General features: G+C 37.0%; 2 protein-coding genes and 1 long non-coding RNA gene across 7 annotated transcripts; 2 read left to right on the plus strand and 1 right to left on the minus strand.

Annotated features, from left to right (window-relative positions):
- Nucleotides 428-10,610, plus strand: LOC109728252 (TBC1 domain family member 9B-like). 5 transcript variants are annotated; one of them, XM_020258623.1, is made up of 19 exons: nucleotides 430-631; nucleotides 1,234-1,303; nucleotides 1,409-1,993; nucleotides 2,084-2,269; nucleotides 2,435-2,548; nucleotides 2,786-2,844; nucleotides 2,991-3,057; nucleotides 3,128-3,179; nucleotides 3,282-3,374; nucleotides 3,505-3,588; nucleotides 4,044-4,426; nucleotides 4,900-4,961; nucleotides 5,075-5,144; nucleotides 5,684-5,764; nucleotides 5,885-5,986; nucleotides 6,347-6,483; nucleotides 9,835-9,955; nucleotides 10,130-10,262; nucleotides 10,341-10,610. In XM_020258623.1, exons 1-18 carry the CDS (start codon nucleotides 576-578, stop codon nucleotides 10,250-10,252), a joined length of 2,445 nt encoding a protein of 814 aa, XP_020114212.1. In that variant the 5' UTR covers nucleotides 430-575; the 3' UTR covers nucleotides 10,253-10,262; nucleotides 10,341-10,610. The 5 variants fall into 5 exon arrangements, with proteins under 5 accessions (XP_020114213.1, XP_020114210.1, XP_020114208.1 ...); XM_020258621.1 differs by having other exon boundaries at nucleotides 429-631; nucleotides 3,128-3,374; nucleotides 10,330-10,610; XM_020258619.1 differs by having other exon boundaries at nucleotides 429-631; nucleotides 3,128-3,374.
- LOC109728353 (protein TONNEAU 1a-like) lies at nucleotides 11,565-14,968 on the minus strand. Its single transcript, XM_020258741.1, has 8 exons — nucleotides 14,780-14,968; nucleotides 14,078-14,210; nucleotides 13,452-13,540; nucleotides 13,220-13,342; nucleotides 12,523-12,656; nucleotides 12,400-12,425; nucleotides 12,160-12,316; nucleotides 11,565-12,073 (listed from the first exon to the last, which is right to left on the minus strand). Exons 1-8 carry the CDS (start codon nucleotides 14,864-14,866, stop codon nucleotides 12,007-12,009), a joined length of 816 nt encoding a protein of 271 aa, XP_020114330.1. The 5' UTR covers nucleotides 14,867-14,968; the 3' UTR covers nucleotides 11,565-12,006.
- Nucleotides 17,529-18,890, plus strand: LOC109728416. The gene is made up of 3 exons (XR_002220967.1): nucleotides 17,529-17,723; nucleotides 17,881-18,068; nucleotides 18,412-18,890. It is a non-coding gene; the product is annotated as an uncharacterized LOC109728416 (long non-coding RNA).

Genomic DNA, 18,890 nt, shown 5'->3' on the forward strand with positions numbered 1-18,890 from the left:
TTATGACGGAAGGCCGGATTGACCCAAATCACATTCGAAATAACGTGAAAGTAGTTTGGCGGAGTCACAATCAAGATTCGTAGGTACTGTTTAGATACTTTAAATAAATTAGTCGTGTATTTTTAACTACTCAAGCTTTTAGGATTAATAATTAGCGCTAGTGTGAAAGCTCAGGATCATTTGATTCTCACATTTTGTGAATACGCCGATATTAGAAATAAAATTATTGATTTAAATGGACTAGCATACTATTCCATTTAAAATTCATTCAAAATGAGTTAAGATTTTAATTGCGTTTTTCTAACAGGTCCGACGTAATCAAGAGTCAGTGATAAGACCCGCAACTTCTCCTAATTATTAGCAATTATTATCACGAATAAATCACCCACCGACTCCAATGCACTTATGGACCGCACTCACTTATTCCACTCCACCGCTCGGACTCACACTCTCTGCTCTCCACTGCACTACACACACGTGTTGCGAGAATAGCGACCACCGGGGACGGAATAGCGCGAGGGATAAGAGCCGGAATAATCTTATTCTCCCCGGAATAACGGAGCCGGCGCGCGAAGATGCGGGCGAGGACGAAGAGCACGCCCCCTCCTCTCACCACCTTCGAGCTCAAGAGGTGCGTTGACCGTTGACTGCTCTACACTCCCCGGAACATCTCATTCTTATTCGCCTCCGCCCTATTCCGCGGATTATCTTATCCTCCCCACCACCTTATCCGTGATCTCCGGCGTCGTCTCGCGCTTTCCTTTTGTTTGAATTACATTTCGAAATTTGTAGCTTTTATTTTTGTTTTTTTTCTCGCTCTACTTTGATTCGTGCAATGTAGCTCGCGATCTCGGTTGTTTTTCGCGATCGGATCTTCGTCTCCTCTAGGATAGAGCTGTTTTGGGGTTTGGAAAAAGAGAAACTCTAGATCCCCGATCGGGATTCTAGGGTTTAAGCTCCGATAACGATCGCGTTCGCGTTAGGAGGTTTTGATAGATCTCGATTTCTATGGCAGTTGAATCAAGGTAAACGTGGGATTTTCGTAGTTCTAGGGTTGTGTGGCTGTTTGTGGTTCATCTTTGCTCCAGCTTAGTGGATTAGAAATCCTGAAGCTGGATTAAAACCTATATATTGGAACATTTAGTTCAAATCCTGATATCTAGTTAATTTTATGAGTTTTAATTCAGTTATTGCTTCGTGTTTCTTTTTTTTGATGTTGTGAGATGTGATTAGGGATGCTTACGGGTTCGCGGTGCGCCCTCAACACTTGCAGAGATACCGCGAGTATGCGAACATCTACAAGGTAACCTGCATTTTTTCCCGCTCATTTGTTTACGGGATCAAATTCGAGTCTCTATTCAGTCCTCTTTTCTTTTGATCATTCATCCTATTATTATTATAATTATAGGAGGAAGAGGAGGAGAGATCGGATAGATGGAAGAGCTTTCTGGATCGTCAAGCCGAGTTTGCGCGGCAGCTACACCCAGATAACTCTCTTGTACTTGAAGGTAAAATTGCGCCACCTTCGAAGGAAGGGGGATTAATAGGGGAAGATTGTAATCATAATGAAGTCAATAAGATTAACAGCAAAGAGGAGAATGGAGTGCAGAGGGAGACAGCGGCGAAGGAGGCTAGAGTACATAAAATACAAATATGGGCTCAAATTAGGCCTTCTCTTGGTTACATAGAGCAGACGATGAGCCTTCGAGTGAAGAAAAAGAAAGATTTCTCGGACAATGTGCTGGACGTAGTGGGGAATGGAACCCATCTTCAATCGATCGAGGAGGCCGAGCCCACGGAGGAATCGGACGATGAGTTTTATGATGTGGAGAAAAATGACACAGTTCAAGATTTGCCCTCGAGTGATGGCGGCGGCAATGCAGAGTTCAATTCAAGTCTGGCTAATGGCGCAAGCGAAGACGTCTTCAACCCCTGGAAGGAAGAGGTGGAAAATCTGGTCCGAGGTGGACTTCCGATGGCTTTTAGAGGAGAGGTGCAATCAGTACTAGTTATTGCTATTGATATCCAATTCTGGGTTTTGTTTTGGTTACTTAGGCATCGATCTTTGTGTTTGCGACAATAGTTGTGGCAAGCCTTTGTGGGTGTTCGAGCTCGTAGGGTGGAAGGATACTATGAGTGTATGCTTGCCCAAGAAGGTAACGGAGAAGATATCAGAAATATTGATGCTTTTGCTTCAGATGTGACTAATGATGAAACAAAAGCGTGTAATGGAGTCGCATCTGAGAAATGGAAAGGGCAGATAGAGAAGGTCAATTTCTGTGTCAATTTGAAAGCAAAACATGATTATTATTATTATTATTATTATTATTATTATTATTATTTTTATGTAGCCAAAGCTTGTTTAACTAAAATAATGACCATTGTTGAAACTTGACATATGTTGGATTTTTTTTCCCCCTTTTTCTCTTTACAGGATTTGCCTAGAACATTTCCAGGACATCCTGCTTTAGATGAGGATGGGAGAAATGCTTTGAGAAGGTTGCTTACAGCGTATGCTCGGCATAACCCATCTGTTGGGTATTGCCAGGTACTTTTGGACATAATTTTTTCTTTTTACAATGTTCCTCACATGTTTCACTTTTGGTGGTTATCAATTTCTCCTTCCAAGTCATTGAAGTCATTCTTGTTACATATGTGTAGAGTTTGTTATGTTTTTACCGAGTAGTTGGCTGTAATACTGTACTATTCAAATAACAGAACACGTGAATTTGCTGTTCAGTGCTAATGTAATCCCGCTTATAATACTTTGACATGTGTGCTACAGGCAATGAATTTCTTTGCTGCTTTATTTCTGCTGCTTATGCCCGAGGAGAATGCATTTTGGTAGGTTGACATAAACCTCCTAATTTATTTGTTTCACTGTATCACAAGTGTGAAGAATGACTAGATGGCTTGTAAATATTACTGAATTATTTATTTAACATTCTACACTCCACTAGAAGCACTATTTCTAATTCATGATAATATAGGACTTTAACAGGTATCATTGATGACTATTTTGATGGCTATTTCTCTGAGGAAATGATTGAATGCCAGGTATTTACGAGCAAAGTATATTGAGCTAACTTATGTTTGTCTCCTAACTTGTTGGTGCTCTTTTTTTCAGGTGGATCAACTTGTTCTAGAAGATTTAGTTCGTGAAAGATTCCAAAAACTAGGTATCTGCAGATTGACATTCTATCTTAATATTACTACTTCAATACATCTTTGTCATGTTGTTATCTTCGTGAGGTTTTTTTTAATCTTTTTCTTTTATGTAGTAAATCACCTGGATTACTTAGGAGTGCAAATCGCATGGGTTGCAGGACCTTGGTTCCTTTCCATATTCATGAATATGCTTCCATGGGAAAGTGGTCAGTTATTGTATTACAATATACGAGTAATCCTCTTAGAAGCTTATGAGAAATTGAATTCCTTGATTATTATGTTTTTTTTATATTGGCATATGGAATTCATTAGACATCTCATTGTTTTAATATCCAGTTCTTCGTGTATGGGATGTGCTTTTGTATGATGGAAATCGTGTGATGCTCTTCCGAACGGCACTTGCTTTAATGGAGTTATATGGTAGGTTCCATGGGTTTTAATTTCACTTATAATTACTGAGAAAGCTTGGGTAAATTGCACAATGGTCCTCAACCTTTTAGCATAATTCCACTGTGGCCTTGTTGCAATTAGGTACCTATCTTTGTATTTATTGCAATCTGACCATTTTGGCTAAGTTCTGCTGTCAGATTCAGGAAAAGGAAAAAAAAAGCATCACATAGTTGTCATCTGTCTACCATGTAGCTGAATTGTGGATTCTCATGTGGCGATTACGTGGATATTTTCATCCAATTTAACCGAGAAATTCAACAAAACAGATAAGGTAGCAACTAAATGCAAAGGTTAGGGATCCAATAGTAATTAAAAGATTGGGAACCCGTCGTGCATTTTGCCCTTACAGAAATAACCATTCTAATTTGTGTTCTATTCTTATACAAAATGTATGAAGAATTTCCCCTTTACATATCGATTCATAGGTCCTGCAATTGTGACTACAAAAGATGCCGGAGATGCAGTTACTCTATTGCAGTCATTAACTAGCTCTACTTTCGACAGTAGCCAGCTAGTCTTGACAGCTTGCATGGGATATCAAGCAGTAAATGAAACGAAACTGCAAGAGTTAAGGAATAAGCATAGACCATCTGTTATAGCTGCAATGGAGGAAAGGGCAAGAGGTCTTAGGGTTTGGAAGGATTCAAAAGGCCTTGCATCGAAGCTGTATAGCTTCAAACATGATCCTCAACTACTTGTATCAAAAGCAAATTTGAAGGAACAATTGAGTGATTCAGAAAATATTGATGAAATGCTTTGTAGCCTTAAGGGTGATTGTGAGTTGGATTTGCCTGATCTCAACGAACAGGTAACTTGCTTTATTGCCTCCTCAGGATCCTTTCATGAATTATTGTTCTGATGAATAAATAGTAGTGAATCTTAATGAAATACAACTTTGCCAATATGGCTATAAAGTAGATGAACTTTTAAATTTTCTATCCCCTTATTCTTAGCTTTCTACAACTGTTGCATATGGAATACTTTACCCAGCTGAAAAATTATAAAAGTTGTACTCAAAGAAATGTAATAAGCACTACAATTTGACTGAATTAGGGTTATTATTCTGATTATAACACTCTTAAGCAGTCTTCTGTGTATTGATTTTGTAATATCATAGAGGTTAGAAGTGAGAGTCAAAATTCAATTATGGATATTGTAAGTAAATTAGAAGCAAAGAATCAGTGTGATGTACTTGCTAGGTGCTATATTTGTATGTGTTATTTTTGTAGGCCGAACTGCCACTTGTTTAGAATTGTTCTTAATGCCCTACTTTTTAAGCAGGTGATGTGGTTGAAGGTTGAATTGTGCAAGCTGCTGGAGGAGAAAAGATCAGCTGTTGTCAGGTTTGTCTTTGAGACCACAGTTGATTTTCCAGTTTAATTGTGAGATTAAGCAGCTTCTTCTGTAAATAAAATCTAGTTCCATTTGTTTATTAAATTTTACTTTTTCCCTTTAGAGCCGAGGAGCTAGAGACAGCATTGATGGAGATGGTTAAACAAGATAACAGGCGCCAATTAAGTGCAAAGGTGGTTCATGTTACCTTAGTGTGCACAACTGGGCAATTTAATTTGAAACATTATCAATTTAGTGATTTCCTGTGCGGCTTTGTATTTTGGAGTAAAAGACAAGTCCTCCATACTTTCGTTATGTTGTGACTTATACCGGTACTTTAAGTTAAATATTTAGTCCCCCAACTTTTTGATGTATTGCATTCCAGACTGCCTAAAATACCTGATATCTGTTCACTGAAGTACCCAATCCATCACCAATATTAAGTCAATTGAGAAGGCAAGGCCATTTCACAAGAAAAGGGCCAGGGAAACAACTGCTATATACGGGAAAGTTTAGGGACTAAATCATTTAAATGAAAAGTTCAGGGACTAAGTCGCACTCTGTAAAACAACAGAGACTATCCATGGAATTCGCACCCCCCCCCCCACGATATGTTTTGATTGCCCTGCATGGTGAATTGTTCCTTTTTTGTATCATGCATGTGTGCTGGCTGCAGATCAAGTTTACAGTTTCATATTAAATACTTACTGCTTGCTTTATTGCTTGTTGATAGGTTGAGCGGTTGGAGCAAGAGGTATCGGAGCTGCATAGGGCACTAGCAGACAAGAACGAGCAAGAACGTGCCGTGCTACAGGTTCAATCCTACTCTAGTTTTTTCCTTTCATAAACTATTCTTTTGGTAGATCTTGTGCCGTTACTGTTTACTACCTTTATATTATAATAATGTACAGCTAATACTGAATTTAATTTGAAGGTCTTAATGCGAGTAGAACAAGAACAGAAGGTGACGGAAGATGCTCGCAGAGTTGCTGAGCAAGATGCTGCTGCTCAGAAATGTGCCACCCATGCAGTTCAGGTTTATTCTAGTCCTTATTTATTCTTCATTCTTTGTGTTACCTACCATATGGTCTTGCTTGTGTTAAAATAAATAGGTTCTTTGTGGCCATACTAGGTAAAATGAGGTGGTGATAGGTGTGGATTCTGTAATGCAATTTTTCAGAAGTTTAGAATGTAGGCTTCACATTTATATACTAAATGTCTATTTTATATTCACATATACTTTAGCTAGTATATAGGCCTTGTCTATTGGGGGTGGGAGAGACACTGCTTTCGACTTTATGTATATACTTTCACAACAACATATTTAAACATACGTGCTTGTTTAGTCTGTTGTTTGCTCTGTATGTATTTACCCATTCTTACTAGTTATATGCAGGAAAAATATGAAGAGGCTATGGCTTTACTTGCACAAATGGAGAATAGGGCAGTTATGGCGGAAACAATGTTGGAGGCCACATTACAGTACCAGGCTAGCCAACTCAAATTACAGCAGCATTCATCTTCTTCTCCGCGGTAATCAAAGATAAATATAAATATATATATATATATATAGAGAGAGAGAGAGAGAGTAGGTCTTGTGTGCTATTAGGAGCACGGAGGTCTTTGTGCTCCTAAGTCGTTTTCGATGATGGAGCTTCCGAATCGATGATCGGCTCCATTAGACTTGATCTAGTATGTTTGAGGTACCTAGAAAATAAATTTTACGGTTTTTCGATATCATTTAGTTAGTGATTGAAAGGACTCAAAATTAACGATAAAATTTCACAAAAAGTTATGATATAATACTAAAATTTTCGATTAGAGATATTAATCTTATTGTAGATAGTATAAAACATTTTCTATGAAAATTTTATCTGATTTGAATACTTCTGCACCGTTAAACTTGCAAATAGCACACATCAACTATTAAAAATTGTTGATTTTGAATTCTTCCAATCACTAGGTAAATGATATTGAAAAATCACAAAATTTATTTTCTAGGTACTTCAAATATGCTAGATCAAGTCTAAAGAAGCCGATCGTCAATTCGAAAGCGCTATTATCGAAAATGGCTTAGGAGTATGGAGGCTTCCATGTTCTTAATAGCACACAAGACCTACTCTACGTATAGCCCATATGAGTTCGGCTACTATACTCTTATGAGTATAACTCCTTTTGTACTCATAAGTTTTCGGCCATTAGATCCACTCCATTGATCATTTCCACCCGTTAGATCATACTATTCAACCAACCACACACTCAAGTTTCAGGTACCACTATCATCCTAATCGCACATCCTTTTATCCAACGGCTAAAAACTTGTGAGTACAAAAAGGCCTATACTTATAAGAGTATAGTAGCCCTGACATATAAATGTATGGTGCTATAGAGTTTTCTGTCATTTGATTAACCCTTTGACTATTTTCATCCGTTAGATTATACTATTTAACTAACAACTTACTCAATTCTAAAGGACCCATATCATTCTAACCATACATCCCTTTATCTAAGGGCCGAAACCTAATAGCACCAATAGCTTGGTGCTATTGATAGTATTCCAGCCTATATATATATATATATATATATATATATATATATATAATATATATAATATTAGAGATTGAGGCTAGAATACTCGTCATAGTAAACGGGGCGTTTGACTATGAGTTTGTTTTCCGATTGATTAGTGAAGCTTCCAAAATGACGATCGGCCTCAGTTAAAATATGATCTAAACCATTTAAACTACCTATAATATCAAATTCACGACTTTTGATATTGTTCTTTTATCATCTAGTGAACAAAAAATGAATCGGCGAAAATAATATTTTTTCTAAAAAAATGATGATAGGAGTCTTGCTAATAAAGAGTAAGCGAGTATAGATTTGTTTAAATAGTTTAAAAAAATTTGTCTACAAAAATTCAATTTGAGTTTGGATAGTCTTTACACACAGTTAAACTGAGGAAAACGTCTCTATCCACCATTAAAATTTACAAATTTTTGAAACCTTGATCATTAGGCAATAGATGTCAAAAAATTGAATTTATTATCTAAACACTTCAAGTGGTATAGTCATGTCCAACGGAGCCGATCACAGCTCAATTTGGAAGCTCTATCATCGAAAACAACTCGATAGTAAAACGCCCGTTTACTATCAGAGAGTTATTCTAGCTCAACGTCTTCTATATTATATATATATAATTGAGCTCCTATGCTTTTTAAAAGCTACCAAGTTATTGGTGTTTGTAGATTTTGCATGCACATTGGATTAAGAGATTCTACGGTAGGATGATGTGGGCCCACTAGGGTTTGAGCGGGCTGCCGTTCGGTTCAATATATAACTCTAATTTTTGAATACCGAGTGAGTAGATAACCGGCTAAAAAACTTACAAGCCACCAAGTGCTTGTGGCCTTTTACAAGCACCATAGGTGGACTCAATATAATATATATATATATAATATATATATATATAGAGTCCGACTCTATATTATCATAGTACCAAGCCCTTCGTACTATTGAGTTTTCTACCGTTGATCTACCCATTTGATCATTATCCCACCTCGTCTAGATTATACTATTAAACCAAACCACCCACTTCAACCCTAGCCTTGTTTGGTGGGCGTTCAACAGGGTGGAATAACCCCTTACCCCCATTTTAGCTCCGCAAAACACCTCCAAAAAATAGGTTGGGCGTTTAGTAACCCCACCTAACCCCACCTCACAATGTAAATTATCCTGCGTTAGCTAACCCCACCTAACCCCACCAAACTCCAACCAAACACTTTTTTCCATTACTAATAACCTACTATCTTTCTTTATCACACCCTACTCAACCAACCATTATGCTTCTTTATCAATCGATTATCTTCTCTTATCCCACCTACTCCAAACCAAACACTATGTTTTTATGTATTCTAGACGTAACTCCAACCCCAACGAACACAAAAGAAACTTTAACCCCTACTTTTAACCCTGACTTAACTTCTATCCCCTTGGAATGCCTACTTTGTTTTAACCCAACCAAACGGAGGCTAGGTGCACATATCAATTTAACGGGGACCACTCATCATCCTAATCTCAATCTTTTTCATCCAACGCGTCGAAAACTCAAATAGTACAAGCGGCTTGGGTAACTATTGATAGATAGTGCATAATTCTATATATATATATATATATATATATATATAGAGTCCGGCTACTATACTTTTATGAGTATAGAGCCTAATTTACTTATAAATTTTTGGCCGAGATCTACCCTTTAATCATTTTCACCCGTTGATTATACTATTCAACCAACCACCCACTCAACCCTAGGGGGGCCCACTATCAACCTAACCGTAACCACTTTTATCCTAACTGCACATTTTTTCATCTGAATGGTCGAAAACTGCCTATTTTACTCATAAATTTTTGGCCGAGATCTACCCTTTAATCATTTTCACCTGTTGATTATACTATTCAACCAACCACTCACTCAACCCTAGGGGGGCCCACTATCAACCTAACCGTAACCACTTTCATCCTAGCCGCACATTTTTTTCATCTGAACGGTCGAAAACTTATGAGTACAAAGGGCTCTATACTCATATGAGTATAGTAGCCCCAGCCTATATATATAGAGAGAGAGTTGAGCTAGAATACTTTTAGAAGTATTACACCCTTGGTGCTTTTAGATTTCAAGCCCTTGGATCTACTCTTTGATTACTAATAGCCCTTGGATTAAAGACTATTCCATCTACCATCACCTACCACCATCATCCCAACCTTACATTTCTCCATCCAAGAGTTAAAAACTCAAAAATACCAACCTCTTAGTGCTTTTGAGAGTATTCTAGCTCAACTCTCTCTCTCTCTCTCTCTCTCTCTCTCTTTGCTGATGGTTAGAACTCCTACCTCGCCTAGTCCATCTACACAAACAAATCAAGAGTCATATCAGGATATCACACCCAGAAAAATAAGTTTGCTCTCCAAACCATTTGGATTTGGCTGGCGCGAGAACAAGAAGGTTGGTGCTGTATACCAATTTTCCCTTCATATTTTGCGTCATCTCCATCCTGATTCATTATGGATAATGAGATTCATCGGCACTCTATTCTGCTTATGCTTCTATTATTCTAATTGCACTAACTGTATTATTGATTCTCTCTTTTAAATTCGAATTGTATCTCACTTGATTCAGGACAAACCTAGCAGTCCTTCCGACTCTACAAATGGCAAGGAACTTAGTAATGGAAACAATGAGAGGCAGATCAGCTTAATGCCCGATAAAGATATGAATGGGCACCAAGAGATGTTGCAATAGTGTATATATGGTAATTGTTCAAGTACATCATTTTTCCAGATCTGTCATTCTTCGTCCAATCTGATATATTTTGTCAGTGGTTATACAGGGTTGAACAACGGCGGCTCCAGTTGTAAGAGGTCAACCGTGCGCCTTATTTATTCATTTTTCCTTTTTTTTTTTGGTTTAAATTTGGTTCCTTTCCTTTCTTTTATTTCATGGTTAATTGGTTTTCTACGCTCAAGCAGTTTCTGTGTAATGCCTTTAGAGAAACAATTTTATTGTTTGATCTAAGTAAATATAATTAACAGATAAAGGCCAAAACGATGGACTTTATTGCATAGCTTTGATTGAAGTAGAATATTTCCACAATTTCATATCTGAGGTTGTTTTTGATTCAAACATATAGAGAGGCAGAGAAACGGGAATTGTTCGTCATAATTTTTTAACGTACGGCCAAAGCACCATATAATTTGTGCAGTGGCGTATATTTAAAAAAAATAAAAGTACTAGTTGTCCACCTATATTTGTACAAATCATATACCTTATTCTAGGGTTAATAAATTCAAATAAATTTTAGAGAAAAACGTAAGAAGTTAATAAGGGCTTTTTTTGTAAATAGCCCCCTTACAAATTTTTTTTTTAAAATTGGCCCTGTCAAAAATTTATTTGCAAAAATGGCCCTGGTCTCGCCACGCAAGCGCCACGTCAGCGCCACACGGGCGGGACCGGGCCAGATGGTTAAGTTGAACACGGTGAACCATTCACCGTGTTCAATACAAAATTTTTGTATTGGACACCGTGTCCAATACAAAATAGTTAAGATCGAAATATTTGTATTGGACACGGTGAATCATTCACCGTGTCCAATACAAATAATTAGACACGGTGAATAGTTCACCGTGTCTAATACAAATACCTCCAACTTAGTTATTGTTGGGGTATTTGTATTGGACACGGTGAACCATTCACCGTGTCCAATACAAAAATTTTGTATTGAACACGGTGAATGATTCACCGTGTTCAACTAAAACACCTGAGCCCGCCCTGCCCGCGTGGCGCTGACGTGGCGCTGGCGTGGCAGGAGTAGGGCCATTTTTGCAAATAATTTTTAGACGGAGCTATTTTTGCAAATAAAATTTATCAGGGGACTATTTGCAAAAAAAGCCCAGTTAATAAGATTAAAGAAAAAAGGTGAATCTTTAAAAAATTAAGTTTAAGATATACATCTAACCTTGGGTACACATGTAGTATAGCTCGTAATATTGTTCTTTACAAAACTTTAAACCGATGTCCAATTTGCATACAACATTGGCTTTAAAGAACAAAAAACGACATAACGAGCTCTTATCAATTTTCATATAACCCATCTAAGTGCTTAAATTACAAATTTCACATCTAATAGAAGCACAAATCAGCTTGGAGGTGCAGATATACGATAACAACATACCACTATGTCTCCAAACATACTAATGAAGGAGAGCACCAAGATCAACCAACAACACAACATAATGTCGCTCAAATATTGATCAATATATTTTCTAATATGCTACACATAAAATGAGGATAAAACAGCAAGAAGTAAACCATCACCAGCTTGCCTACACAAGCCACCACCTCATACTTTAAAAAGAAAGAGTTCGAGCATTCCACAATCCATCCATGAAGTACATTTTTGGTAAAGAGTGATGTCATTCTAGGTGCTCCAAATTTGGTGAGCCTAGGGTTTTCCTTTGGTATATTATCACAAACTCATAATGGTTTTAGGGTTTTTCCTAGGAAGGCAGAGGCAGGTTACCACCAGCATGGATACGATAACACAGCATGGATGAAGTTTCAACTCTTCATTTTACCAAGACGGAAAAGATTAGAACAGGGGAGAGAGAAAACCAAGATCGCGGTATGCACGGTGGAGCATGCAGGTTTACCTCCGAGATGAGGTTAAGTTCCGTCCTTTTCTGTCCAAGTGAATGTTTTCTAAAGCATTCGAGGCTCGAATCACATCTTCAGTAATCTCATCAGCATCATATCTCCTGTTGTACTCATTGATCCGGATATTAGGAATGGAAGGGCCAAATCTTCGATCTAAATGCGAAAAAGTTATTTATAGAAGAGCCACATATAAACAGGAAACTACCATCATAAAGATATAATTATAAATCGCTCACCAGATGGCTGTGAAACTGGGACCGTCCTAGTAAATCCAATAAGAGTAAAAGAATATCAGGGAAAAAAAAAAAAAATTATCATAACATTTGCTATGATCATCACCGCTAGAATTTGAAATTTACCTTCCTAAAGGAGGCAACCCCCCAACACCAGATGAAGATGATGGCCGCCTAGCATTCCTAGATTCCATATTCGATACTGACTCAGACTCCGGATTAGGTATTCTCCTTCCAGCTAACATTGTTTGAGATAGATTCTGCTTAAAAAAAATTGTGAACTAAGATAACAACTACAAACTAAAAGAGGAATGACCAAGTTATGTACATTTTATTTGTAACTCTGGATGAAGCAAATCTGGACGAAAAGAGAAAGATACAGAGAAGACGAAGCACTTCATTAGGCATAGAGCACTCAAAGTAGTTCCATAGAGCTTAAGAAAAGACATTTTAAGAATTAAAAGAAGACAGACATTTCAAAAAAGAGCAAGCGCAGGGCAAGTATGAGCAGAAATAACAAGATCACAGAATAAAGACATAGTAATAAAATCATCTATCTACAGTACAATTGAATACTATTAGATGATAGGTAAAAATTCATTATGTGACTATTATGTTTAATATTACCGCATCAAATAGAAATCCAGTATATGCCAACGAAATACATAATGAACTAGAAATGCACCGCTAATGAGAAATATGCTCAGCAACTTCTCGTGATGAGCTACATATACCAAAGAAATAGACAATTTACCAACTTCCAAGTTTCTATCACAACCCTCATAATAAATGAACTAAAACAGTAAGGAGTGCAGTGCTGAACCTCATATTTTAAATATCCTTCAAGAACATCAAGAAGCATCGGACCACTTTCTTCATTCCTGCTCATGTCATTTCCATTTTTGCTACTAAAATCCCTTAGCTCATCTTTCCAGAAATCCTTCGGCTGAATCACAAATATGGGGAAAGAAATAAAAGGAAGTCATGATCTTAGTCCGGACAAAGTCGTACTTTATAAGACTGAAGAATCACAAAATGCAAGATTACAGGATTACCAAGTTACACTCAGGAAGATAAACTTTGAGCGTATGTCCTAGCTGGGCCCACTCCAAATACTCACAAATTAGTGCTGTCAACAGCCTTCCTATAAGCCAAAAAAAGATTCAGCAACTTAGCATGGGAGAAAACAAAGGCCAAATAAATTATGTAGAGATCGTTTTAATGGGACTAATAAGCCCACAAACATCGGCATCACCATATCCTTATGAGGTAATATCCCAAAATGGGAGAAAATTCTACCAAGAAAAAAAAAAAGTTCCAGTTCAACCTAATGTGTCCAAAACAATGTTTTCATCTAATACATAGTGACAGTAAGGAAAATCCCAGGGATTAAACATTACATTTTGCAATCAAGGCAACATATGCTACAAGCACCAACTACACAAAGCTCGGCTCAGCTTACTGTTAAACAACAGCTAACCTTCAGTAGATACGACATTTGTGAATTACAAGCGACGGAGGCATATTAATTCAGCTGAAGCATAAATACTTTTCTTTCTGTACTAAGAACAGCTAGTTGTTGCTAAATGTCTGAAAATAAGATCTAATTGATGCATTATATTAGACAAAAAATGACAAATTATTCATCATTCATCAAGCTGGTGAAGAAGAAAAGAGAGACCTGAAGGAGAAGCATGCAGCTGCTTTGCACGATCATTGCAGCTACCAAGCAATGCAGGAGGAACATTATCTTCATTTTCTTGAACCTGATCTTCTTCTTCTATGGCCTCAAACACACTCGCTCTAAGTTCAGCCTACCGACATAGATAAGCACAAAAAAGATTGAACTATCCAAACAATTCATTTCTTTATGTTTATACAATAATTAGTCTAGGTGGCTAGTTGAAACTTGAAGGATCATCATCTAAAATACCTGCGCTACTCGGTATCCTGATTGCTGGTAAAATGTAAAACTAAACTAGGTAAAACTTAATACTAAACTAGATTTTGTACGGATCATACTGTTTTCAGCAGCAAAATCCTACACAGCTTTTTTCGTTCCAATTCTAAAATCAAAACAAGTTCAAAAGACTCATCAAACAAGCTTCACTAGATCCCCAGCGTTACACGCTCCAGATGCAAAATTTCACCATAACGCTCTCCCCGATGCACCGATTTTGCTCGATCGCAAAATATAGTCGTCCAAAACCCTACAAATCGTTAACTACGAAAGCATCGACAGCTCAAACCATCAGAGACGGGGATAAACGTCGATTTATGACAAGATCGAAAATGACTAGTCGATCAGAGAACAGATCGGAGAAGATCCAAAGCCCCAATTCACTAAAAGGAGAAGTAAAAATAAGGGGGTAGAGATTCTTACCCTAATCTTCGCGAGAACGCCCTTCTTCTCGAGGGTTCGAGTGATTAGGGTTTTGAGATCCATCATCTCCCTCGCGTAGTCGTCCATGTCGCCCCCCCAAAGCTTCGGAGGAGAAGATCGAAATGGAAACTGAGCCTCTTCTCTCTCTACTATCTCTCTCCTTTTCACCGCGCTCGAATGGAAAAAAAAAAAAAAAAAAAAAAGAAGAAAAAAAGAAAAAAAAAAAGAGAGTTTAAATTGTCCGCGTCCTCGACCTTTTAAATTTATTGCAGTTTGGTCCTCAAAAGCTTTAGGGAAAACTTCAAAAACCCCCCTTGTGGTTTCAATTTTTTTCACTTTAGTACCCTGTGGTTTAAAATGTATCAAGTTAGTACCATGTGGTTTCTCACTTTATCACTTTAGTACCCTGTGGTTTAAAGTGTATCAAGTTAGTACCCAGTGGTTTTGTACTTTATCACTTTAGTACCCTGTAGTTTTAATTTGTATCAAGTTAGTACCCTGTGGTTTTTTAAATCACAGGATACTAAAGTGATAAAGTATGAAACCACAGGGTACTAAAGTGATAAAGTGCAAAACCACAGGGTACTAAAGTGATAAAGTGCAAAACCACAGGGTACTAACTTGATACACTTTAAACCACAGGGTACTAAAATGATAAAGTGAGAAACCACAGGGTACTAACTTGATAAACTTTAAACCACAGGGTACTAAAATGAAAAAGTGTGAAACCACATGAAAGGTTTTTGAAGTTTTCCCAAAGCTTTAGTTAGACCCAAAATTTTGACAGTTTTTTAAGTTTACTTATTATTCTATTTATTTTTAGAGAAAAAAACTATTTGCCTATATTTAATTTAATTACACATTCCAACACCACACGTCCACTAGATGAGATAGATTAGAGCGTTTGATGCACAAATATATTTAAAAACAATAAGATATGTTATAACTTTATGGACTAAGATGAAATATACTAAAAGGTCAAGGATTACTAGTGTAATGTACCTAGACGCTCCTTCGTCTTACTATCGTGCTTGGCGTACGTCCGAGACCTGTTACTTGCCACGTGTGAGTTGTCACGTGAGATTTGAGGTGTCCCTTTTTTTTTCTTTTTTTTTTTGGGGGTTTCTTTTTGAGGAAAATTGTTGGAAATTGAAATGGTCTCAGGATACTTGGGGCTCCATTCAATGCGAATTTAAAGGTATTATTATTGTTATTCACAAATCTATTTATGTAAAATTTATCATTTCAACAAATTTAACACTAGTAGTATCCAAAAATTTCCCTCATGTATATCAGTTTGTATTAAGTTTCAGTTGTTTCACATCTGAATCTGATCAATCTGCATCTGAATCGATAGTACGAAATCAAAGGACCGATGATGTAGATTTCAATATCAATCACTCGATTAGTTACCGTTTCAGTCCCAGTCCAACTCCGAAAATTATTTTATTAGAATTTGTGTAGATTAAAAGTAATAATAGAATATATATACATCAATGTGTGTACCCAAAGACTAGATGTGAAAGGTTAATGTGGGGATTAAAAGCAGTTTAAGAGCATTCCAAACTCAACAGAATAGTATCTGATGCAAGCTTTTACGCTGTTACTTGCGAAAATAAAACCCTCTCATCTTTTTCTTTTCTTTTTTTTTAACAAAAAGAAAAAGATAAATTGGCGATCGCTGCGACCAAACCTTGGCCGGTGTCGTTGGTCAAACCCCAGGAGTTGAAGTTGACTTCTTTTCAGGTCAAAGTCTTCTAATTCTTGCACGGATGCTAAATGCTATATGAACTGTAATGTTCTCTTAACTCAGGATCTGTTTTGGCTTGATTTTTACTTTAGTTTTTTGTTTAAAGCACAGCAAATGGTTTACTTTTCAAAAGCACAATCTTTGCAAATCAGAACTAAGCTGGCAGATTCTGTTGCTTTTTCCTTTTTAGTTTTGACCTGTTCATTTACAAGATTAGAGGAGACTAACGAACAAGTACACATTACATCAATCTGGTAGGAAACAATTCGAGATATATAGTTTCAATATTTCTGCTCTCGGTGATAGTGACAGGAGAGGTAACGAAAGAAACAGACGAAAATGTTTATGCTTGGAACTATTGAAGTTTAGAACTAGATCTGATATCATATTATCTATTAGATCGATTTGATAGGATACAACGTAGGGATGGTCATAACGATTTTAACAGAGGACATGCCATAAGCCTTTATTGGGATTCCATGTTGCCTTTTACTATTCTCTCATCACTTTGTTAGTTATGTTCAGACTCATCTTACTTTGTCTATGCCAAAAAAAAAAAAGTGAACTAGGCACATAGTACAGCAAATTATTGCATCTAGTAATAAAAAACAAGATTGTTTCATAATTTTCTTTTACAATCATGTAATTTGTTAAACCAAGCTACGCTCAATCCCCTTAGTTCTGTGAGATAGTGGGTTCAATAGTCTTTGTCAGAACTATTTCTATGTCTATTCCCTAAAGAAGGAAAAGCTCTTTCAATGGCAATAATTGGACTTTCAATTCAACAAAAGATAATAATGTATGTTGGATGTTTATGATTGGTAAGTTCAACAAGTAACACACAATCAAAAAGAGGAGAATTTGGCCATGGTCAACTTTGTATCCTATTTTCTTTCCCATTTGAAGATTAAAGATGCCTTTAACTTTAGCAGCAGTGGGAGACATGTTTTGTCATGTTATTCTATGGTCCATTTGGCTGTTCTTTACAGGGGCCATGCCATTGTCGGCAGAAACATAAGATGGTGGGCTCCACTGAAAGGTTAAACTGCAATAGAGTGTAGGCAACAAACTTGAAAACTGGTGATGCTAGTATAAATAGTTACTAGGAACTGCGATTCTCTGAACTAAAACATTCGCTTCGTTCCAATCGTGCTTTGTCCTGTGTTCCAAGCTCTCCCTTCATCCTACTCTGAGGTGACACTATCTCTTATTAATCCGCATTAAATTCTTAATTAGATCATGCCTAGCTCTACTGTAGGGTGTAGTGCAACTTAACGAAGTATCTAAACACTCCTATATAGAGAAATAATAGATTAAGATACTCTGGCGCTAACACTTTTTTCTGTGGCAGAATCAACAGCATCAAATTAGAGCTCTTGCTTTTAAGGCTTGGAGTCTCATTTTCACTTCACACAACTGCAGAAGTTTCAGAGTTGGCTTTGTCGCATGCACTAGTAGAAGTATTTACTTCACACCGGAGCAAAAGTCACGAGTTTTGATCTTTGTCACGCACCCTAACAGAGGCAACTGATGCTGAAGGTAGAAGCAGAAGCAAGGCCACACTTGCCACTTAGCTTAAATTCCTTTGCTTTATGATCCTTCTTATAAAATATTTATGCAGGCCCTTAGTACAGAGTTACTCCTTACAATTTCAGAGTTATGCGTTGCGCATAGCGCTGTTAAATATTCTGCGAGTAAAAGAACCAGCTTATTGCTTCATTGACTATATCAAGACTAATAAGCATTGATAATCACCCTATGTTTTCACAGCAAAAAAAAAGAAAATGTACAAATGGCTCTCCATATCTTTTAGTTCCTTAGCTATTTTTCACCTGCCACCTTGTAATCTTACAAATCTATCTTTTGATTCTTCAATTGACAGGTGCAAATAATCCTCCTCCTCCCCTGAGGTTGAAAATTTGACTCACTTGAAAGATAAATCAAAGATTAAGACAATGGCTGAGAGAGCTAAAACTCATTCCAGGGGCAACAGGGGACATATACCAAAGAGAGGGGAAATAAAAGCAAAAATTTTTAGTTCTTTATTCAAGTCACTCTTTGCATTTGTTTGCAAGGCATGTGGAAAAGAAGAATCACCAAAAGAGGGTAATATTGGAGCATAATATTTTTGATAGTACTCGGTGTTACCGTGATCTTTATTATGAAAATAAAATTTGATAAGGATATGATACTTGATATGATATATTCTAGATTCTGTGGATTCAGGAGAATTTAATAAGGGTCTTGTGATGAATTACTACAAAGCTTAAATGCTTGTGATGTTGTTCTCTCCCGCCAATGTAATAAAGGATAAAGTGAACTACAATATCTAAGGATATTGTGTTCTCTCATTTCTTTCAT

This window comes from Ananas comosus, linkage group 23, assembly GCF_001540865.1.
Source record: "Ananas comosus cultivar F153 linkage group 23, ASM154086v1, whole genome shotgun sequence".
Taxonomy (NCBI): Eukaryota; Viridiplantae; Streptophyta; class Magnoliopsida; order Poales; family Bromeliaceae; genus Ananas; species Ananas comosus.